Source organism: Lissotriton helveticus, chromosome 5_1 (genome assembly GCF_964261635.1).
Source record: "Lissotriton helveticus chromosome 5_1, aLisHel1.1, whole genome shotgun sequence".
Classification (NCBI taxonomy): domain Eukaryota; kingdom Metazoa; phylum Chordata; class Amphibia; order Caudata; family Salamandridae; genus Lissotriton; species Lissotriton helveticus.
The window spans coordinates 1003960103-1003984600 of NC_136065.1; the positions used below are offsets into that span (position 1 = coordinate 1003960103).

General features: G+C 47.0%; 1 protein-coding gene across 1 annotated transcript in view; it reads right to left on the reverse strand.

Annotated features, from left to right (window-relative positions):
- The window catches only part of DOCK1 (dedicator of cytokinesis 1), a 1311419-nt gene that overhangs the window by 116182 nt on the left and 1170739 nt on the right, over positions 1–24498 (reverse strand). Inside the window, exons 43-44 of the mRNA XM_078643512.1 lie at positions 4065–4149; positions 590–676 (exon numbers count right to left, since the gene is read on the reverse strand). Of these exons, the coding sequence (XP_078499638.1) occupies positions 590–676; positions 4065–4149 (172 nt within the window). The remainder of the gene's footprint in view (positions 1–589; positions 677–4064; positions 4150–24498) is intronic.

Here is a 24498-nt window from a genome sequence, read left to right on the forward strand (position 1 = left end):
GGACTGTTCCCATGGGGTACAGGGTCAAGACTGATTTACATATGGCTGGGTCCAAACTGGGGTGGTGTAGTGGGCAAAAGAACAATGGATTTAACCCAGATCTTTTGACTGGGGGAGAATGTTTGCATGGTCAGTATTCCGCCCATCATTTGTTTGCTGTAACACAAGCCTAAAATTCTCAGCACATCCTGGCACTATAACCAATATAGCATGATGCATTCTGTGCTCTGTGCTTTCGCTTTTAACATTGTAAGTTGTGATTCAAAAAATGTAAGCTATCGGCTGAAAAGGCATGGCTGCCTAAAAGTGCCACACATGACCCTTGGCCACTTGGTAACTCTGTATTATTAGGATTTACTTTAGGAGGTTCTAGATTGACCATATGCACGTTTCCTAGGAAAAGATTCCCTTAGTGATGCACTACAAGGCAGTTGAGGGGTTAACTGATGTTTTGTTGAATTACTACACAGATTGGTGGATAAACACATCTAATAGCCTAATTCAGTGACATTGATTGTTCCCTTGCAATTAGATATGTTGGGTAATTTCCCATAATACTCGTCTAAACCCAGCCATTTAGTTTTCTTACCGTGTGGACTGATTTCACTTCAAACCATCTCAGGATCCCAGGCAGCTTATATCCAATCAAATAGGTGGTTCTCTCAATCCACATATTCTGCAATGTTAAAATAAACTATTAGAAAGTATTCATGACTGCTGATTGATGACTATAGCCCTGAAAAAAAGATCAATTATACGGACACAATTTTACTAAACTCGGCAAATGGTTACAGGAGAAAATAGAAGACACATTCCTGCACAAGATGCATTGTAGACCATAGATCAAGGAAGGTTTGCCCAACATTAGCGGACTTAATTTAGAGGGTAACCACATACAACCGACATATATACATTTAATCTAAATGAAATCGTTCATGACGTGAATGGTCATAATAGTATTCTGGTAACAGTCTGGTCCCATCTAACCCTACATTTAGTATTGTGGAAACAATCTGGTCCCATCTAAACCTACATTGCACCTACCTAGTGCAAGAGGTATTTTCAAACAACGTCAAGAAATCAGAAGTCCTAGAACAAGAAATGATTTCTTGTAGTTAATCAAATACAGTGCTCTCTTTGAGATCATCATTTTATGATACTCCAAGAACATCATGACACTTTACTCCTTGGAACCTTGTCTTCTTTGTGAATTGTCCTTGCAGCAAATGCAGCAGTATCACTCCCTGGCATTCATGTCGCATTTGGAAACTCCATGCAGCCACCTATCACTTTCTCTCAGTTTTATGGTGCCTTTTTTCCTTTTTATCGGCCTACAGTGCCTCAGAGGCAATTCTTAGGGGTTTGAGGTGGGCTGGGTATCCAGAGCTCCTGGACAACGTTTTTCTATTAAACCGTGGGCAACAACTATGTGGAATTCCTTGCTGCCTGTTTGGCACTGACCGCAGATGACCACATGATTGTTAAGGTCCTTTCTACTTACAGGAGCCATACCTTTCAAACACATGCCATTGGCATGACAGGATACAAGAATCCGTAGGGGGGAGGAGGCATTGAGGGTGGGAAGTGAAGTCAGGCAACACATTTCCTTGGCATGTTACATGGAAAATCAATCTAATAAAATCAAACTTTTCCTGAGATGCAGTATTTTCTGAGGATGTGGCTTAAGCTTCGTTTGAAAATGTAAGTGATGTTTCTTATCATTTAATTGGTGCTTATTTTAGTGTCTCCACAGTGGTTGATTGTAGATAAGATAGGACACGTTTAAAGTTATCTTGTCACTGATGAAGGGCAGCAGTGTAATGCAAAGGGACAGACGATGATGTCACTGGGAGGACCTGGCCTGCCTTGGGAACAAGGTGAAGACTGATTTGCTTATGGCTGGGTCTGAACTGGAATGGCATGAGGAACAAAAAAATGACGGATTTAGGCCCAGATCTCTGTACTGAGTTGAATGTTTGACATTGTGCAGGATTCTGTCCATCAATTTTTTTGCATTTGTCACTGATAGAGGACAGGGGTGTAATATGAGGAACAGAAGATGGCATTTGAGTATATCATTCATGATCCGACTGTGGCATAGACAAAGACTCAAGTAGTGATAGGATGCACTAGTTTGGGGATAGTCTCATTTTTACATTAAAGGCAGTGCCTAATATTTTGACCTTACTCTTGGCATTATATGGCTTACCTATTTACTCAATCTGAATTTGAGATCAAGCAATTAAAACACAAAGACTTTGTGTTACATTTATTGTTAACCTGAAAAGAGCATCTATACCTTTGGTGACTATGCGCTATAGAAATCTGATAAATGAAATAAATGTAGTTTACAACCTGGTTTATAACTTTATTATACTTTTAACAAAGACATTTAGCTGCAAAAGGTATATTTGTGACAGACACAAAACTGTGAATTCCTGCATAAAAACATAGAGCTTATTTACTGAGCCATTGCTAGTGCTAAATTTCAAAGAGTCATTTTGGTAATAAAAAATATATAAACCTTCATTTAGATCATAATTGGTTTTAGATGATTGTGGTTTTATATGAATAACAATGACATGCTGACTATGAACCTAAGAAGCCTAAGAAAGGCCCAAGAAAAAAAAGCATGGAACAATTCTAAAGCAAGGAGGTACTCTCTGAAGCTGATCAAAAGGTAGTAGACCTCTGGCCCCCATATTATTAGAGTGGGCTTGGGGTGATTATAATATTTGTGCAAATGTTAAAAGTTTGACAGCTCACAAAAAGACACACATATAACACATTAGTAGTTTATGCTGTCAGCAAAAGGAAACTGCAGTAGGGGGTGTAGCATAATCTCACTACATTGTGAACCACAGAAAAAAAATAAAATCAAAGTGACCATTGTGAAATCAGTGTGTAACCTTTGCTTCAGTTCCTCTGTCTGCCAAATGTGGCAACATATGCCATACACCACAACTATGTTAATAGTAAAAATTTCCATTCATGTTACTGCATTTTAGGGTTGGCCCAATGTGCGCCACACTACAAAGAAGGCCATGACTGCACCCAGAGCAAATGTGTGGCACAGTTTTGGTAGCATACTGCTCCTAGATGCATTTCTCATTGTGTTTATGAGCTCATTGTTTTGCTCACTTCTTCTGAAAGTGCAGTGGCTTTCATGTGAATATGTACTTTCCCCTCCTGGAGCCACTTTAATCCATTGTACCCAACCTATTCGATCCTCATTACTTTTCATGTACTTGCCTTAGGCCTGTATTGTCTTACATTTATTAGCATGTGAATTCACCCACATCGTCCAAATAAAAAAAGAGTTATTTTCAGTGATGATCATCATCAGTTCAACTACGTCCGTGTGAACTAGAGTCCTAAGCACTTTACGGAATGGTCTGTAGTCTCAATGTTTTGAAACCAATTACAGGCAACAAGTGCTAATCAAGTGGGATTCCTAAACTGCGATCACAATATTGACTTACTACAATATTCATTACCACTATATTGTCGGAGTAGGAAGACATGGAGTCAAGAAGAGTAAATGTATACTTCCCTTGACAATTTATATTGTGGGTCAAATATTTCTACTGGTCGCTATTTTGTCCATGAAACCGGCCATACAAACTTCTAAACACCATCTGGAACACCCAAGTCTAAACAGATCAAATATTGTCTATGTAGTTAATTTAGTCACTAGTACTTTTTGGAAGTGTCCAAAAACATTTGCAGTCTATGCACCATAAATTATTACAGCTGTCTTTAGTACCTTATTGATCCTACAAATTAGTGCATGATCGTTCTTAGAGTCTTTGAAGACTGACTGAGTATACTTCTCTATATGTTTGACAATGTTTAATGTGATATTAAGAATGGATTTAAATACTTGCTAAACATGTGGTTCGCATATGTTTTAACCGCATGCGTGTGGCCGCTATTTTCGCGCTGTGCGGATTTTTTGGAAAAGCCGCGTTACATGACGAGCTGAGCTCGTCATGAGCATGCGAGCGGCGCAACTCATGACGAGCTCAGCTCGTCATGAGCACGGAAGGGGTTAAGGAACTTACAGCAAATTCATTATCTGGATCCTTCTCTCCTTTTCGAACAGGCCTTGAATACTGAAACCGATTGACTTCGTTAACACTGTAGAAACTGAAAGAAAGACAGTAAAATGTTTACTTTTGTTGATGTGCTCCAGAAAACGATTAACTTGACAACCAGTACACATTCTAAGACTGTGATTGCAAATCTTAAACCCCCAACCTCAATTTTACTAGTCAGACATCTCCACTTTAATTTACAGGGCAAACCACATAACAAAAAAAGTGTTATTTAAAAAATATTTCTAAAGCGTGGGTTTTTGTTTTGAGCAGTGTGCAATTTAGAACTATTGTAAAAAGTGGCACTGTTTTTGCTCAAGCATTAAGATACTATCAGGTGGTTAGTGAAAACACAAACACTAACGAAAAAGAACTGTCTCTTTAGTTGCACATTATTTTTTAAAGTCTTAAAACAGATTTTAAAAAATGAGCAAGATAATAGAATCCTCTTCTCTGCTCTCTTTCTCTGCTTTTTTAGGGGATGCGTAAGACACAGTTTGAAGTCCCGAAGGTGACAAAATGACAACCGATCAAAAATACATTTACATTGCTAGGTTCAATTATCTATTCCACCAGTTAGGCAGATTAATGCAGGTATTTCAGACATATTGCCAGATGCAGTGTAAGCATAAATTCTTACTGTTTTATTAAGCTGATTTCATAACATATGTAAATAAAGGCAACTTCTGGGAAAGGCCTACACATGTTAAAGATGCTTGCTTTTTCTTGGAAAATATATTTAAAAATATAAAATTACTCAGCAGATTTAAGACTCAAAAGAACACTGTGATGCAGGAAGTATGTGCTGTATGGTTTGAGCTTTTTACAGAGATTCGAATCGAATTAATATATGACATCTGAGTAAGATGACATTTTTTAACAAATTATATTTCGATATTATGTAACAACCTTAATCATGGAAAAGTAGGCTTCAACATCAAGACCCTTTTGGCCTAGCCAACATTTTACTATTACTGCTGAGTGAATAAATGGGATGAAAAGTACAGATTTGAAAACATTAAATGGGAAGTATTTGAAGACAGCAAAAGCATAACTATAATAGTAGGCTATAATATTTTGATAAAAGAAAGCTTTAACCACAAAATAAGTAAAGACCGAAATTTACACTCATATTTTGAGCAATTAGATGACTTTTGTAAACTCATGACAAATCCCAAGAACAGGCCTGTGAAGCTGCAAGGTGCAGATTCCATGGAATGGTGCAGATTCAATTGAATTGAATTGAACTGATCCCTATGAGTATGTAAAAGCAAAACCACTTATGGGTACAAAAAAGCTTATATGCAAACACCATTGTGAAGTGTTTTTCCATGAAGATAATCCACTCTAATTTTGAGGGTGCTCCTCCTTATTCCTTCTCTGGAAATGAATGCCCTTGATAGAGCTAAATGTACAGCTGCTTTCTTGGTGAAATTGCTGCAATAGTTGGGAAATACCTTCTGTAAGAAATTGAGTTATTAGTTGAGAGAGGTAAGAGCCTCACTCAAGTAATATTCACAGTCCTTGTCAGGGTGAACCACAAAAGTCACAGAATAAACCTGTGCGTTAATTAACCCTTTGGTAGCTTGGCACAAAAGTAGTCAGGCTTAACTTAGAGGCAATGTACAAAGTATTTATGCAGCACTCAAACAGTAATAAAGTGAAAACACAATCCCAAATGAATTTTGAATAAGGCAGTCAATTACATCAAAAAAACAAAACTCCAATAAGTATAACTGGAGATATGAGTTTTTAAAGTTTTCTGTAGAAATAGCCCCAAAGTACGAGTTACTTACCTTCGGTAATGATGTATCTGATAGAGACGATTCTAGCCGCAGATTCCTACACATAGAATTATCCCCAGGCGTGAGACTGGATCCGGAAACCTTTCGCCACAGCATCCCTGCATGCCGGGGGCAGGGCGACACCCACGCTACTCCACACAGGCATCGACCGCGTACGTCACGTCAGCGAGGTCACATAAGCCCCACCCCAGCGCGCCTACGCCAGTTTTCTTCAGAGATCTTTTCCACGCCGCAACGCGGAGCCACCAGGCAAAACTGTGGGAGTATGGGAACAGTGTGCGAAAGAGTAGAAAAAAGGGATGGAGACAAGCGACACCATACGGAGCAGTGCAACACTGCAGTATCCAAAGGCAAGGGCAGAATAAAGAACAGAGGAGAGCCCTGAGCAGCCAGCCTGTCAGTATGTTAACAACCTTCCCCCCCTCCCCCCTGCCCCCCTCCCCCAGAGACAGGGAACACATGTAAAAGGCATGAGACCTGCAGCAGGCCTACAACCCCCACCAGGAAACAGGGAAGGGGAGCCAGCCCCAAGACAGACAGGAACAACAACACTCCAAGCCACCCGAGCACAGAGAGCAACCATCCCCCAAGGAACCAAGGCATGGCCAGATGACCCCAACACAGAGGACAGCAGAGGGGCTAGGACCCCTAGCAGCAAGAGGAAGGGAGGGGAGGGCAGAGATTGAAGGCAACCCCCCCCCCAACCCTGAAGCAGCCAGAGTAGCGGGGCACAGGAGCACTATAACTCCATCCTCCAGAGAACCAAAGAGGAGGAAGGAACAGCAACAAGACGGAGCAACCCGTCAAGTGCAAAAGAATGCACTTACAGGAGACACAGCCCCCCACCGGGAGGCAAGTGCTGAGACCAACCCAAGGGCCCTCACAGAACGGGGAGGAAGGGCGGGCCGTGAAGGAATCTGCGGTTAGAATCATCTCTACCTGATACATCATTACCGAAGATAAGTAACTCGTACATCTGATGGAGACTACTAGCCGCAGATTGCTTCACGTAGAATAGATACCCTAGCAATACCAACAGGGAAAAGAGCAAAAGCATAATTATAATAGTAGGCTATAATATTTTGATAAAATAAAGCTTTAACCACAAAATAAGGAAAGACCGAAATTTACACTCATATTTTGAGCAATTAGATGACTTTTGTAAACTCATGACAAATCCCAAGAATAGGCCTGTGAAGCAGCAAGGTGCAGATTCCATGGAATGGTGCAGATTCCATTGAATTGAATTGAACTGATCCCTATGAGTATGTAAAAGCAAAACTACTTATGGGTACAAAAAAGCTTATATGCAAACACCATTGTGAAGTGTTTTTCCATGAAGATAATCCACTCTAATTTCGAGGGTGCTCCTCCCTATTCCTTCTCTGGAAATGAATGCCCTTGACAGAGCTAAATGTACAGCTGCTTTCTTGGTGAAAATTGCTGCAATAGTTGGGAAATACCTTCTGTAAGAAATTGAGTTATTAGTTGAGAGAGGTAAGAGCCTCACTCAAGTAATATTCACAGTCCTTGTCAGGGTGAATCACAAAAGTCACGGAATAAACCTGTGCGTTAATTAACCCTTTGGTAGCTTGGCACAAACGTAGTCCGGCTTAACTTAGAGGCAATGTGCAAAGTATTTATGCAGCACTCAAACAGTAATAAAGTGAAAACACAATCCCAAATGAATTTTGAATAAGAGAGTCAATTACATCAAAAAAACAAAACTCCAATAAGTATAACTGGAGATATGAGTTTTTAAAGTTTTCTGTAGAAATAGCCCCAAAGTACGAGTTACTTACCTTCAGTAATGATGTATCTGATAGAGATGATTCTAGCCGAATATTCCTTCACATAGAATTATCCCCAGGCGTGAGACTGGATCCGGAAACCTTTCGCCACAGCATCCCTGTGTGCCGGGGGCAGGGCGACACCCACGCTACTCCACACAGGCATCGTCCGCGTACGTCACGTCAGCGAGGCCACATAAGCCCTACCCCAGCGCGCCTACGTCAGTTTTCTTCAGAGATCTTTTCCACGCCGCAACGCGGAGCCACCAGGCAAAACTGTGGGAGTATGGGAACAGTGTGCGAAAGAGTAGAAAAAAGGGATGGAGAGAAGCGACACCAAAAAGGAGCAGTGCAACATTGCAGTATCCAAAGGCAAGGGCAGAATAAAGAACAGAGGAGAGCCCTGAGCAGCCAGCCTGCCAGTATGTGAACAACCTTCCCCCTCTCCCCCGGAGACAGGGAATACATGTAAAAGGCATGACACCTGCAGCAGGCCTACAACCCCCACCAGGAAACAGGGAAGGGGAGCCAGCCCCAAGACAGACAGGAACAACAACACACAAGCCACCCGAGCACAGAGAGCAACCATCCCCCAAGGAACCAAGGCATGGCCAGATGACCCCAACACAGTGGACAGCAGAGGGGCTAGGACCCCTAGCAGCAAGAGGAAGGGAGGGGAGGGCAGAGATTGAAGGCAACCCCCCCCCCAACCCTGAAGCAGCCAGAGTAGCGGGGCACAGGAGCAATAGAACTCCATCCTCCAGAGAACCAAAGAGGAGGAAGGAACAGCAACAAGACGGAGCAACCCGTCAAGAGCAAAAGAATGCACTTACAGGAGACACAGCCCCCCACCGGGAGGCAAGTGCTGAGACCAACCCAAGGGTCCTCACAGAACGGGGAGGAAGGGCGGGCCGTGAAGGAATCTGCGGTTAGAATCATCTCTACCTGATACATCGTTACCGAAGATAAGTAACTCGTACATCTGATGGAGACTACTAGCCGCAGATTGCTTCACGTAGAATAGATATCCTAGCAATACCCACAGGGAAGGAGGGTCTGCGAAAGGACCCCACCAGCCAGGACAGGACAGAGGGTCCCACAGGGGACCAGACCTGCAGACCGGGCAAGTAACTTGGTCCCTCCCAGACAAGAGGAGCCCCCGCAAGCAGAACACCACCGACCCCAAGAGGGATGGAGGAAGAAGAAAGAAGAGGCTCTCACACTCACAACAGAGGAACCAGGGGCAAGGCCAGAGGCCGAAGTACCCCACACCCCTCCAAGGCAACAAAGCTTCCATCCAAAGCCAGGGGGAGAAGATCAGAGGGTCCAAGAAAACGAGGGAAAAGAAGGCGAGCCCACACCAGATGGAAGGCAACAGTCCAGCCAGAGCAGCGCTAACAGACATAAGCCGCCAGAAGGAAGAAAAAACAGCCCGGGCCCCAGGAAGACCGGGCGGGCGACGCTGACAAGGGAGAGCACAGAATCATCCCAGCCCGCAGGACAGGAGCAGGAAGGTGAGGAAATGGACGGACACACCACCACAAGGGGCCACGCACCCGACCTCAAGAAGCAAAGCAACATACATAAATGCCATGGAGAACAGGCACCCAAAAGCTACCAGAATTCCCAAGCAGAGCGCAAGCTATATAACAGCTACCACTACCCACATAGGGTACGTTAAGTCCCAAGACATAGGAACCCTCTTTGGAAGAACTTCCGCAGCAGAGGAAAAAACAAAAGAATCCACAGGGCAATAAACCCCGCTGAAGGTTTGTCAGGCAGCCTAAGAGAAAAAGAGAAGGCCCAATCTCAGGGTCAATGCTGTGCAGATAACACCAGCAAAACACACACAGTCAACAAAGGGTGGTCCAGCAGCCAACAATGCCACAGTCCCAGCAAGGAGGACTCGAATGGCCAGAAAACACACCCCACAGCAATGGCAACCGGACCAAAGAAGTTCCAGAACCAGCCCAACTCAGCAGTCACTGAGGAGGGGAAGGAGAAGGAGAAGGATAAGGCAGAGGAGGAAGACGGAGCCCTGCCAGGAACGTTTGGATGGCAGAGTCCGCCGGGGCATGAAATAACAGGCTGCCATAAACGGAAGATCAATCAGCCGCTCCCGAATGTTTTCAGGAACACGCTGTCCCGAAGCCAAGCATGGTGACGGAGGGTGATTGAGGAAGCCTTGGCCCGGCCCAGCACATCCGAGATGTCCAGAGCGGAGCGGAGAATACACGCCGCTAGCTCCCGGCGATCCAACGCATGATGCTGTAAGTCCACCTGAACAGTCTCCTGGGAAGCTGCGGACCCCAAGGACTCAACCGAGTCCCACAAACAAGAGGAGACCCTAGCCAACACACATAAGGTGTTAAGGCCCCGCAGGCAGCGCTGGTCGAGGTAACATGTTGCGCCCCCAAGAGTCCAGCCAGCAGGCCTCCCGGGATGGCGGAGTCAACAGTGGCGGCAAGGAAGGAAAAGCATCTGCAAGTGGACTTGAGGAAGAGGGGTGGAGGGAAAGACATAATGGGTCACGCTGCGCAGAAGGTGTTGGGGCACCGGATCTCCTGAGGAGGGGCGCGTCCAAGCCCCCATCAGGGAGAAAAGGAGTGAAACCCTCAAAGGGAAGCAACAGCTCCCTCCCATCAGAGCCCTCGTGGAGAAACTCCAAGAGATGATCCGCTGGGAAATGAGCAACCGGGTCACCCATGCGCAGGATACCCACAGCCGTGGACACTGCGTGAGCGAAGGCCACACCCGCCTCCGTAGGGCTCCACGGTGGAGAAAGCAGCTCCTCTATGGGCGATGGCTGCCAACTAAGGCGGCCGTCCCCGAAGCCGAGCGGGGCGGGCAAAGGCCAGACCTGGAAGTCAGAAGGAACCGAAGAATGGGGAACCTGCCGCTCCTTCGGTGAACACCTCGGCCTCGGAAATGGCGGGGAGCCGCCCTTCGATGACGCTGGCGAAAAAGACACCACGCGGCTACCTGTCTCCAGGGAGGATGACACCAGTAGGCACCCAACCTCCGGAGAAGAGGGGGCGTCCGAAGACTAATATGCGCCGCGACCTCTGTGTGGAGCCTTAGAGTCCACCGCCTGAGGCAGGAAGTCAACACCATCCGGGGCAGAGGGAGACGCTGGATAGAGCTCCTCCAAGTCCCACCGCGCCGGGGATCGGAGTGGAGCCGGAGCCAAAGTGGCCAAGGGGCGGAAAGGCATTGACTCGACCTCTGCCGAGGCAGCCGCCTGCGTGGAGGAACGAGAGGGACCAGGGGAATGACACGAAGCCCTCCGCCAGCCTCACCCCAGGATGTTACAGAGGTGGCCCGGCCACCCATGCTGCGGCGCCAGGGACGATTCAACTGCCGACTCGCCCGCCGCCTGTAGGGACGACACAGAGACCGGGACGAGGAGGGGCCACCGACCCCTGTGGCGCCGCCCAGAACAGCAGGTGCCGGCGCCGTCAGCTCAGACGAGGACAAGGCCTCCACCTGCCTAGAGGGCCGAGCGGGGCTCGGGGTAGCGACCCGAGCCCTGGCAACACACCGCGAGAGTTTTAGGCGAGGCAGAGGCACCGTGGTCCGTAGGAGGGACCCCTGAGGAGCCGCACCCCAACAGCACTATATCCTCCAACCCTGGATCTGAAACAGTTGGCACCGGAGCCGGGGGCGGCGCTACGGAGGGCTCCACGCAAGTCAAGGGATCCGCGATGCCCTAGGAGGGGAAGGAGGAGGAGACGCCAGCGAGGCCTGTAAAGCCACCGCGTATGTCTCCATCTGGACTCTCGACGGCCCCTCACCGGGAAACGGTGGATAGGAGGGCAACAGGCGGGCCCGCATCACACGCAGAGAGCCCAGGCCGCCGGAAGGCCAAACACCGGCACCCGGGGACAAACTGCGAAACTTACCCACCAGGGAGCGACCCTCTCACGACATCAGAGAAGGGCAAGGACGACGACAACGGCCGTTTCTGAAGCCGTCTGCCAAGGCTGATCGAAGGGAGGAAGCCGTCTTTGAGAGACGTGCTGAGAATAATTTCATCCAGCGCTCCCGCCGCGATTTCGGCTTCAACTGTTGGCACGCCTCACAATCACTGGTGCCATTATTTTCCCCTAAACACCACATACAAATGAGGAGAGGGTCCGTCGCCGACATAGGACGCCCACACGACATGCAAGTCTTGAAGCCCGAAGGCATTCGCACACAGTTCCACCAAAAATAGTTACAATGATGGAAGAAAAAAGGGCCCAAAACAGGCCCAAACAAAGACCGGATCCGCGTTGCAGGCGGAAAAGGAAAAAACTGACATAGGCGCGCCGTGGTGGGGCTTATGTGACCTCGCTGATGTCACATATGCGGACGACGCCTGGGTGGAGTAGCGTGGTGTCGCCCCGCCCCCGGCTCGCAGGGATGCTGTGGCAAAAAGTTTCCGGATCCAGTTTCACGCCTGGGGATAATTCTACGTGAAGGAATCTGCGGCTAATAATCTCTATCAGATATGTACAATGTTTAATCACGTTTATCTGATCGTACTGGACTATTTCAAAGGTTAGGGTGGAATCCGTTGGAGTGCGGTTCAGATACAGGGATGTGGTTTGTCCCTGTGCAAGGTTTACCTTCTAACGTAGTCCTGTTTCACACAGGAAGCTCTTGTCAACGAGACCATGAGCAGTCAGGCTGCAGGCTTGACCCAGAGAGGGGCTAGTTGCCGGAAGGTTGCTAATGTCCTAGGCCTTGGTCAGGGTCCTTGGTGGAAAGAGCTGGTTAAAGATCTGACCTTCACGTTAGTGGGAAATGTGGGCCAGTAGTTGTTGATGCAAATAGCTCCATGCTGTGAGATGCGGGGTCTTTATCTTGGTAGGAATCATCTGCTGCTTCTGCATTGGCCTAAGTGAAGTCATTCAAGTTGTGAGGAGACTGGAATGGCACTTTTTGAAGCAAACAGGTCAGAACGTCTGTTTCTTCAATAGGAGTCGACTCTAACACCAGGCAAGGGCTCAGGACCTGGGGGGGGCACCTCTTGGGGCTAGGACTCTTCCCAGCAAAGGCCTGACACAGAGTCCAGGCAAGTCCAGATGGAGCTGGGCAGTTGCAGGGAGAGGCCTCCTATACCTAGCTATGTCCCTGTAGCTCTAACAGTAGGTCAGACAACTGTTCCTTGGAGTCACTTCTGGGGGTCCAGTTTTCCTTCAGGCTTCAGACTAAAGGACAGTCTTTTTTTTAAGTCTCCACAGGTCCAGGAGTATGTTTATGAGAAGTTATGGGATTGCCACCTTTATGTCCAGTTTGAGCCTGTGGTTGGAGGACACCACCTTTGTCTAACCCAAAACTGGTTCTAGCCCGTACTTACCTTTTTTTCTGTCTGGCTCCAGACTGGCTAGAGGTACAAAGGGCAGGTAAGTTTAAGTGTGAGCTGCATTTGCCAATGATAGGGCAGGCATCCTCTAAAGTCAGGAAGTGGCAGGGTACAGCCCTCCGGCTAGCATTTGAAGCTCAGAAAGTGTCTGGATAAAACCCCAAAAGCCACCCTGCTCAGGAGAGGAACATTCCTCCCCACACCCAAGGTCCCTTTGTCCCCATTAGGAAGGAATATACATCTCACCAGAGGAGAGCATTTAACAGTCTTGGGACCCTGGACACTAGAGAAAGGATTTGGTTGTGGCAGAAAAATGCAAACTTTCTATAAGTGGTATTTCTAGAATAGCATTTTAAAATATGCTTTACCATTAAAGAGGATTTTAAGTAAAAATTCATATACGTGGTAGAAGTATTTCTCTGTCTGTTCCCAAACTAAAGCAATTACTTATTAAATGTAATTAGGTAAGTCAATATTAATCTATGAAAGGCTAGCCTTGGCACAGTAAAAAACAACTGAGTTTTTTTCACGTCCAGGACATGCAAAACTTTAAATTTACGAGGCCTACTTTTTTTGAATACCATGCACCCTGCCCTATGAGCTGTTAGGGCCTACCCAAGGGTTGATTTATATGTATAATAAAAAAGGCTTAGGCCTGTCAAAATGCTTAATTTTTCCAGGTCGAAATGACAGCTTAGAAACGTCACAGCAGGTAGGCCTGAGACATGTTTTATAAGGCTACATTAGTGGGTGGCACCACTATTACCACTTGATTTAGAGGCCCTATGTACATGTTGCACCATATCCTATTACCTTACAATTTATTTACATGGGCCCCTCAGGTGTATACCAGTTTTACCACATTTTATGGACGAGCTTTACTCCTACTTAGTTAGTAGGAGTAAAGTGTGCAGAGTCCTAAAAGCCAACAAAAACGGCTGCAGCAAAGAAAGGCACAAATCCGGGGTGACCCTGAATAAATGGCCAGGTCCAACACCCACAAATATAACAGATAGGGGTGTTCATAAATTTAAGCAGGTATACGCAAAAAACCTTCTGAAAGCAGGTGTGCTAATTCAGAAAATGTGTCACATGGACTGATACTTCTCTATAGTTACTCACATTCGCACTAATTAGTGCGAATGCGGATGAACCATTTCTCTTTTTGACAATGAGGAATAGGAACATGCACTTCTAAACAAAGGTATTGTCTTGCAAAATAAAATTTAGATATGCAAAAACCTATGTGTATCAACCGAGCTATTTGGAACGTCAACGGATAGACTTGTAATCTCAAAGTGCTTAAAACCATCAGTAAGAAAACATAAAAAAAATCAAAGTGTGCTAAAAACCAAATCAATTGATCAGTACGCTTTATACAACTGGTAGCATAAAAGCACATACAATTAAACATTTGCATCAAAAAAATAGACTAAGTAATTGAAATAGTTACAATTATATACGAGAGCCGGAGCATCGCAGCATGCAGGTATAAAATTCATTGGAGATAAAAGTACATACATATATAAATTATGATTAAAAAAGATCCTGCTTTAGATGCTAAATGACACAAGGCTTTAATTGAGAACGCATCCTTGTGAACTTTGACTGTTAGATCCTATACATAAATACTCAGACAAGCAGTGAGGATTAGCCTGAAAACCATCTTAATTTATGGAGGATCTACACAGACCTGCTCTAAAATGCAAACAGTGGTTCCCATAAGAGAAAGATCAAATATCAAAAAAGGAAACAGGGACATGCCCAGGACAGCCTAGCAGATCTGGCTTTAACAGCCCATATACAGCCCAGACACTTTGCAGTGGCACATGATATATAGTGCAGACTGGCTGCTACGAGTCCCCAATATAACCTACATACAGGTTTAAGGCGTTTCTGTCAGCAGTGGTGTAGGCCGAAAAGTCAAAGAAAACATGACCAATAGTTTCTGTGGATAACTTACAGGTCGGACACAAAAAATCATCATGTTGGGTCCAATTGTTTGTAAATGATTTCACAGGAAAGGTGACAACCTTAAACTGGAAATAAAGTTTCCTGTCCAGAGAGGCAGTAACAGCATCCCAGTAGCACTCCAGGAAACTAGTTAATTACTAGGTTTAATATCTAAAAAGTGCCCAGTTACAGTGGAACCAACCACCCAATTTGCCTCAGAGTGCCTGACCCACAGGCAATAATGTTCTTTTAAATTTGCTGCTGACAAAGATGTGGCAGAAGAGGGATTGTCTCGCAAGGAACGGAGGGAGATTCCTCTTGCAAGGATCCTACCTTCCCTCAATCTAACATCCCTGTTATTATGGGGATCAGCAGAACCCACTCAGCCCCCGAATCTCCTAGACCCCCCCCCCAACTCACCACCATCCCTCCATGCCCTCCCCCAATTCAAACCCTAATCCCCTGTCCTGCATGCTCATAAACTGCCGCTCAGCTGTTAGACACGCGACTGAAATATCCGAAACCATCCTTCGTGAAGATATCAACATCGCCTTCCTCACAGAAACTTGGCTCAAGGACCACTCAACCCCCATCCTTGACTTACTAACCCCCCCTGGTTACTCCGTTATTAGGAAAGACAGACCTGAGCGAATAGGAGGTGGTCTAGCAATCACTTTCAAAAAAGAACTCCAAATCGCCCAATCCAAGATTACGGACTATATAACCTTTGAATATCTCGGAGCAGAACTTAATTTAAAGGGCTCACCTCCAATATGACTTCACAATATATACCACCCTCCTGGTGAACCACTGCCCTTTGCTGAAGTATCTGACCTCCTTACGCAATCCCTACATTCTAACTCAAAAAATCTATTTCTTGGGGACTTTAACCTTCACTGGAATGAACCCGATGATCCCACAACCAACCTTCTCTCTAATCTTCTGAAGATTAGTGACCTCAAGCAACTCTGCCACTCCCCGTCACACACCAAAGGGGCTACTCTCGACGCTATCATCGCAAATGAGGACTTAGCCTCCCTATCCAACATCATCCACACTGATTAGTCTGACCACCACCTCATATTATTCAAAACTTCCCCACCTACCCCACCCGCCCCGACTAGAAACAACAAAACCAATATTACAACTAGAAATCTTAAGCAAATCCCTCCAGGTACACTCGAGTCTAAACTCCAAGCACAATTCTGTCTCACCTCACCATCTTCTCAATGCAAATGAACTCACAGAGCACTACAATATATCAGCCTCTGAGGTCTTAGACTAACTTGCCTCTCTCACATCAAAACACTGAAAAATATTCCCTCCAAATCCTGGTTTACCTCTGACCTCAACAATGAAAGACGCTCACTCAGACTCGGTGAAGGAACGTGGATACATCACCCCTCCCCTGCCCATCTAACCCTCCTTAGAAACTTTAGAGCTACCTACAAAAAAACACATTTTCTCTGAAAAAGCTTCTTTCTTCCACAAACAACTCTCCCGGGCAAAGAACCGACCCAGAGAATTATTTAACATTGTTAGAAACCAAACTTCCACGCCCCCCCCCCAAGCCTTCTGGCCTCCACCAACAAATGCATTGAAATTGCAAGCTTTTTTAGCAAAAAAATTGATAAAATTGATAAATCATTCCTGATTACACAGCCGCCCAACATCCCAATGTCCTCCTGACGCGACACTAATTCCACTCTCCCTCCTACCCCACCCCCCACACCGTCCCTTTTCCTCCCCTCACCCACCCTACCTGAAGCTAGCCCCACTGAACCTCTGCTTAAAAACAATGCCTCTTGGTATAATTTCAAACCCGTATCAGAACTAGAAGTCTTTAACATCATATCCAAACTTAAACCATCTTCCCATTCAAAAGACACACTGCCATCCCCCCTCGTCCATGAACTTAAGCACATCATCGCCCCTTACTGGACCAATATCATCAATTCCTCACTTTCCCCAGGGTGCGTCCCAGTTTCCCTCCAGCTTGGCCAAATCACACCCATTCCTCAAAGCCCCAAAGCCGACCCTAATGACCCTAATAACCTCCGCCCCATATCTAACCTCCCCTTTCTCCAAAGCCCTCGAAAAATGTGCCCTTCTCCAATTAGATAAACATATTGACTTCTTCAACCTACTCGACACTCTTCAATCAGGTTTCCGCAAAGGTTGTAGCACAGAAACAGCATTGCTTAATATAGTAGATGATCTCCACCCCGCCCTAGATAAGGGAAGAGTCCTGCATACTCATTCTCCTTGATCTTATCGCTGCATTTGACACAGTAAACCACTCAACCCTAGTTAAGGTGCTCCAAGATCGTTTTGCCTTAAATGGCGCTCTCCTTAATTGGTTCACCTCCTACTTCCAACACAGAACCCAACAAGTTAAAATACAAAACCACCTCTCCTGCCCCACACCTGTCTCCCTTGGTGTCCCCCAAGGATCAATTCTCTCTCCCACACTTTTCAACCTCTTTATGGAACCCCTGACCCTCATACTCAAACAAGCCGGAATGAATTACCACCTATATGCTGATGACACCCAACTGTACTATAAAATTAAATCACATGCCGATATTTTCCACCTCAACTCTGCCCTAATCAAGATTCAAGCTTCGTTCCACTCCAATCACCTTAAACTCAACCCCAACAAGACTGAAATCATCCTCATCACTCCTAAAAACAATCCTCTCCCCATTCAGTCTTGGATCTCTGACCTTAATGCCCTCAACTGCTCTCTTTCCCTAGCTGAATCAGTTAAATCTCTTAGCATCACCATCAACAGAGAGCGAACACTCAATTCCCACATAACAAACTCGGCAAAGGGAGCACTTCTCACACTCCGGCATCTTAAAAAAATCAAGCCATTTATCCCCGCTGAAGATTTCAAATTGATTGTCAAATCTTTGGTCCTCTCGAAAATTGACTACGGAAATGCTTTAATTGCCGGAACTCCCAAAATTCACCTTACCCCCTCAAATCCGTCCTAAACTTAGCGGCTAGGCTCACAACGGACTGCAAACGCTTTGATCACATATCACCGGCCCTTAAATGGCTCCCTATTGAAGGACGTTCCTCCTATAAAATAGCCTGCATTACGCATAAAGCCCTCTACCAAAAAACCCCACCTTACCTCTCAAATAAACTCAAGAAAGCGGGTTGCACCCGCCAGCCGAGAAGCACCAACTCTCTTCTCCTCATCCCCCCGCTTTTAGAAAAACAAACCAAAAAATACTGCTCCTTCTCTAGAAAGGCCCCAGCATCTGGAACGCCCTGCCTAAAAATCTACGAGACAACCCCTACTATCTCAATTTAAACAAGACCTTAAAACACACATGCTCAACAAATACTGGGGCTCTTAAGCTCCTGTGTACTACACTTACTACACCCTCCCTCTCCCCAATTTTTCTCTCCCCCACTCACTACGTCCCCCTCCTTCCTCCCACTTTCTACCTCCTACCTGAAACCTCTCCCCAAACCATATATGCCCGGCACAATACATTTATGAGACAACCCCTCCAAACTCAACCTTTCTCCACACTTCCCAACTCCCTCCCCTTATAACCCTTACCCTTAACTCCGCAACTCAATTCAACTCTCATCTCACCTTATTCATGAACCGTAACTGCCAGCCTGAGTCTGTTATACAAACCTAGTTGAATGCTTACAGTATAATATTATGTTATGACATCTTCTTTATGTTATATCTTCCTGATGATCATCCCTTATCAGATCTCTCCAATAATTTTTATGTTCATTATGTTATCTAGGTGTACTCTGTTGGTTGCTTTTTTTGATACACTTGTCCTGTATTCTTTAGACTATCATACCTACAATGTTAGGCACTCTGATACCCTTGGGACAAGTCAGCGCTATATAAAACTTCAATAAATAAATACAAAATATTAGTAGTAGTTTAATTTGTTGCAGCCTTGCAATCTCACTTGATCCGTAAGCCTTGATTACGTCCTCCAAAGCCAGTCTGTAATGACCCAATTCTGGATTAGACCATAGTCCTCTTCTATATTAAGCATTAATTGTATAATTGCGGTGCTTGCAGGGAGACGTGCTAAGGTTGTCAGGAACTCTTTTCTCAGAGCTTGTGAGGGATGAAATGTTGGCAAAACCCCACAACTCTGGGCCAATGTAGATGTAATTCCTTTGGCACCATACATTTTCAGAACGGGGGCAATGGGTTTTGGAGTAAGAAAGGGCTTGTTCCTTTATTATGGTACTGGCTATCTGCCAAAGTTTAAGGGAAGGGAGGTGCACCTGGGGCTTCCAGGCAAAGGTTGAGGATAAAGTAACACCCAAGAAAGTAAAGGCATCCACCATTTCTAATGGTTGGCCTCCCAACTCTAGCCTTCCTTTCAATGACTTGTGTTTGTTAAACATCAAACTTAGTTTTTGCCGAGTTGGTCACCAGTACGCTGGATTTGCCAAATTCTTCAAAGTAAAAAAGTGCTCGCTTCAGTCCACTGGGAGTATTGGATATTAATAAGGTATGTGCACGAACAGTAAAATAGACGTTTTAGCACTTGACAAGATGGGGGCATCTGTGGGAGAGACTGGAAAATATTGTTCAAGAACAGAAAGATTAAGGTGGGAGCCAATACACAGTTCTCCCTGACAATTGGGGAACTGTCCAGTCAGCTCTCCTCGATTCCCCCAACGCACCTGTGCAAAATTACCACAGTGAATACAGATTAGCACAGTCTAAGGTCAGGGGGACCTCATATCATCAAGTACCTAACATCCTTTTTACGTTGGACAAGGTCGGAAGCTGATTTGAGATCAACGAAGGCAACATACATGCTGTCTCCGTCGATCACTACAGTCCTCCAATACAATAGCAAGAAACTGAAGACCTGGTCCAATATGCCTACCTTCATATGAAACCCCGCTTGATGAGGTGATAAAATGTTGTCATCAATCCATTCCTGGATCCTAGCTAAAAGTAGGCGAGAGAAAATGTTTTGGATACAATCGGGCGAATGGCCTGTAATTGGATGGCAATGATTTGTCCTTTCTTGAATATAGGAATTTTTACATCGTCCTTCCAGAACTCTGGTATGGGAGCTCCTCTTACAATGGCATTAGATATCAGAAGGATGTAATTTGCCAAGTTTTCCATAGCTTGTAAGAAGAAGTCAGCTGGAATGCCATCTGGTCCTGGGGCCTTGCCTCTAGTAACTGTGTCCAAGGCAAGAATAACATCTGTTAGCCCTAAGTGAGCTCAGAGGCAGCAGGTAAGTCAGCTGGGCATGGGGCACTCCCTGAAGTTCCCTCACTAAGAGTGGACTAGCTGGGGGAATATAAAATCTTTTTTCCACGAGCAACCATGTCTTAAGCAAGGAAGTGCATGACTATGACACATCTCCTCTAAAGCAGGGTACAGCTACCCACAGAAACTGTTTGCTGAACCAAGGGAAGATATTCAGGTGTAAATCATGCTTACAACAAAACTAGGGGGCGTGGCTAGGCAGTCAACATGGCTGACGCGAATTCCTAACGCTCCACTCTAATACGGCAAAATCATCCTAGCAGTGTGCCATCCACTCTAGAAATAAACAGTGGCAGACAGCCAGAGAGTTGCGGCAGCCAGGGAGCCCTTCAACAAGCCGTTTCGACCTTCGTGGCCGCGGTGGCCGCCATGGGGTAAGCCATGGCCTGTGAGCTGTGAGGCCACACGGAGGCGTTCGCTGACGGAGGGCAGCCGCCTGCGCCGAGACGGTGGCTGCTGCTGTGACGGAGAGCTACCGAGGAGTGGAAATAGTGGTCTCCTCGCCCAAACCCAGAGACAGTGAGCAAAGAGGCCGCAGCTGACATGGCGCCACATGCGGGACGCCACTTGGCAGGGCTGCATAATGGGAACTCACTGAGGCGGGAAGGCCCTACGCATCGCTGGAACCTTTTCGGGCTGTGCCCCCTAGTGTTCTTCCCAGTGAGAAATGTGGGCGGCTGCCAGGAGAAGTAACGCTGCTCCTGTGGTGTGAATACGAGCCGCTGCGCAGCACCTGGGGAAACTGAAAATCGTGCGAACGGCACTGGCGCCATCCTGTCCTTGAGGCTCCCGGTGAGTGAGACACAGCAATGTAGACCGCAGCAGGGGAGAACGAGGGCGGCCCGCTGTGGGGGCTGCAGACTCCGCGCCGCGGTGCACTCAAAGTGAAGTTGGACGGCGCTCGCCGAGGAGGTCTGGACGGAGTCGGGACACCTGCTGTGAATGGAAGCAGCTTGTAGGTGCGGGGGCCTTCCGTTAGGAATGTGACATGGCTGCGGCGAGCTGGTGAGTGGGTGCCCCCATGGCTGAGCCTGAGAATCCTGTGGCAATCGCACTGGTAAGGTGGACGACTGAAGCCAGTGGCACTGTGCCTGCACTGACAGAGGCTGTGGATAGAGGCGTGCTCTGTGACCAGTGCGGTGAAGGACTTTGCGGCCTAGGCGGCGCCGACCTCGCACAGGCGGCTGCGCTGTTGCACTGACTGCTGAGCACCGTGGAGAGGAGCGGAAGAGGCGCTGAGAACGGGCAGACACCGCGGGGATCCCATCTACGGAGACGTCGCGACCCATTCGAAACGAGGCCCGCACAGGCTGCAGACAACGAGGACACCCTTAATAGACGCAACTCCTTGCCACTGAGGGGAGCCACAGACTGATGCCCTGCTGCGCGCTCGGGTGGGACCCTGTCATCGCTGACCCGCAGAGGAAGTGCGGCTGGGACACGAGCACACACTTGGGGAGGCAGTTCGACATCTACCCTCAGTTCCTGACGTAGCCGTATTGCACTCGTACCAGTCTCACCAGGCACTAGTTGCGAATGCCCACGGCGCAACAACTTGTGATGGGCCGTATGCATGCCAAGGTACAGCAAGACCACCAGATTCGGATGGAGTAGTCTCTGCAGACAGGAGGAATGGATGACGTGGACGATGAAGGACATCGCATGGGGCGAAACCAGGAACTGCAGCCCCGAGTACGGAGAAAATTCGAATGGAGCGACAGAATCTTCTGGAGGCGGTTACAACTCTTGGAACCCCGCGTACTAAAGAACTCCTGGAATCCTATGTGCACTCCACGGTGGTGGAGAGCGGCTCGTCGTCACCATCAACTGAAATATCTGATGACCCTTGCCTGCCGGTGGTCACCCCCCAGACTGCTGATGGTATCCTAGGATGAGAACACTATTGTGCGGATGTCTGTAGCAGACAACCCATGCAAGTAATACATTGTTTGTTAATATAGGTATACTGATGCTGTGTTGGGGGCGAGGGAGGGTCAGCACTAGGCTCATGGCTAGATACCTCATAAGTTCGCCCCAGACGTTATGTTGTTCACAGTTCAATCATCGTTTTTGTTGCAACAGACCAGTGTACTTACACCCGGCCATATTAACGCGCTCGCCAAGACATCCCCACACCTGACACCCCTGACGACTAAACACTCTAGTAATGACACGAGCTAACATACTCACATGGAACATATGCGGCATGCACACACCCACATGGCGCTATTCCATATGCGCTTATCTTCAGAGACACTCGGTCAGAATTGACCTATTGCAGGAAACACACATGACACAGCCAGAATTGGACAGACTGCGCAGGTGCTGGAGAAAGCAGGTGTATGGCACTATATATTCAGCGCATGCGAGGGGCACGCTAATCTGGGTGAGAGCGGGCATCCCATTAGTTTGTGCAGATGTGGTAATAGACCCCGAAGGCAGATACACTCTAATGCATGAGACACTTAATGGTCAATCCATATTGCTGGCCTCAAAATACGCTCAGAATGTAGACCAAGCATCATTCCTAACAAAGTTGTCGCTGGTGCTGACCCCTTACGCTGGGTTCCCCTGGTTGCTGGGTGGGAATTTCAATTTGGTGCTTGATGTACATGTAGACAGATCCTTCCCTCCTCTCCGTAAGACATCAGCTGTGTCAAATGCACAGAGGCTCACAGACTGGCTCTCACACTGGGCATTGTTAGACATGTGGCGTGTCCTCCAACCCAATGAACATATTTACTCCTATTATTCCGTAATGAACGACTTACATGTACGACTGGATAGGGTGGTGGGATCCCAATCCCTACTCCCACTAGTAGAGAAATCAGAATACCTAGGGTAGACACACTCTGATCACAACCCCCTGTGGTTTCAGCTCAGCTGGGAAGCGGATCGGCCCCCCATACCCACATGGCGTCTCCAACCATCTGTGCTGGAAGACTCTGAATTCCGCTTGTCACTAGGGAAAGCTATCCTTACATATTTCGACCTCAATGACGGTACAGCAAGTAATGCGCTGGTGGAATTGGACGCCCTCAAAACAGAGGTTAGGGGTCACTGCTTAGGGGCCACTTGGAACATACAGAAGCAAATAGCAAACTCAATCACCCGACTCGAATCCCAACTGCTACAATATGAATGCAAGGAGGAGGACGGAGGCAGACACTCGAGCCGTCTGGAAACCATCGGACACAACATGAGGAACTCCTGGAGCGCTTGTGGTGCCATCACTACACAGCCCACACAGCTCACACACATGCCACAGCGGATAGAGCAGGCTGCCTGCTTGCCTGGCTACTAAAGCAGGAGAGTAACCACGCCCGATTGGAGCTATACGCACACCGGAGGAAACCCTAGTGTACACACAGCATGAGATCCACAAAGTCATGATAGATCACTACACACAACTGTACCAATCAAGGGTCAGCTGCTCAGGTCAAGATCTGGAGAGATTTCTATAACCGGTCCAGCTGCCCATAGCCTCAGAAACACATCAAGAGACTCTTAATAGCCCCCTCACCTTGGAGGAGATCGGGGAGGCGATTGGGTCCATGGCAACTGGGAAAACGCCGGGACCGGACGGCCTGCCTACCGAATTCTACAAGGTTTACTGGGAGTCTTTGGTGAAACATTTACACACACTTTACACAACAGCACTGGAGGAATGCACATTGCCCCCCTCGATGTGTGAGGCATACCTGGTGTCCCTGCTAAAAACCAGACCGTGACCCCACAACCATGGGATCTTATAGGCCTCTGGCGCTCCTTAACGTGGAATATAAGATTCTTGCTTAAGCGCTAGCAGCAACCTTTTTTCTTTGGTGGTCCCCAAATTGGTCTACAGCAACCAAAATGGATTTGTGCCCAAGCGGAGGACGTCACTGAACTAGCAAAGGTTTTTCAGGGTGGCGTCAGACAGTGTGCAGGAGTGGCCCAGGGCGGGATGCCTAATGTTGGACCTGGAAAAAGCATTCGATTGCTTGAAGTGGAGTTACCTGTTGGCATTGTTGCAGAGATATGAGCTCGGACTGGGATTTCTGCAAATGGTTACCTCATACAAGAATCCCACAGTCCGGGTAAGGTTGAGGCCATATATATCTGATGCCATACCAATATGCAGGGGTACCAGACAAGGGGTGCCCCTTATTGCCACTCGTGTTTGCGTTGGCGATCGAGCCCCTAGCGGCGGCATTGTGAGCAACATTGG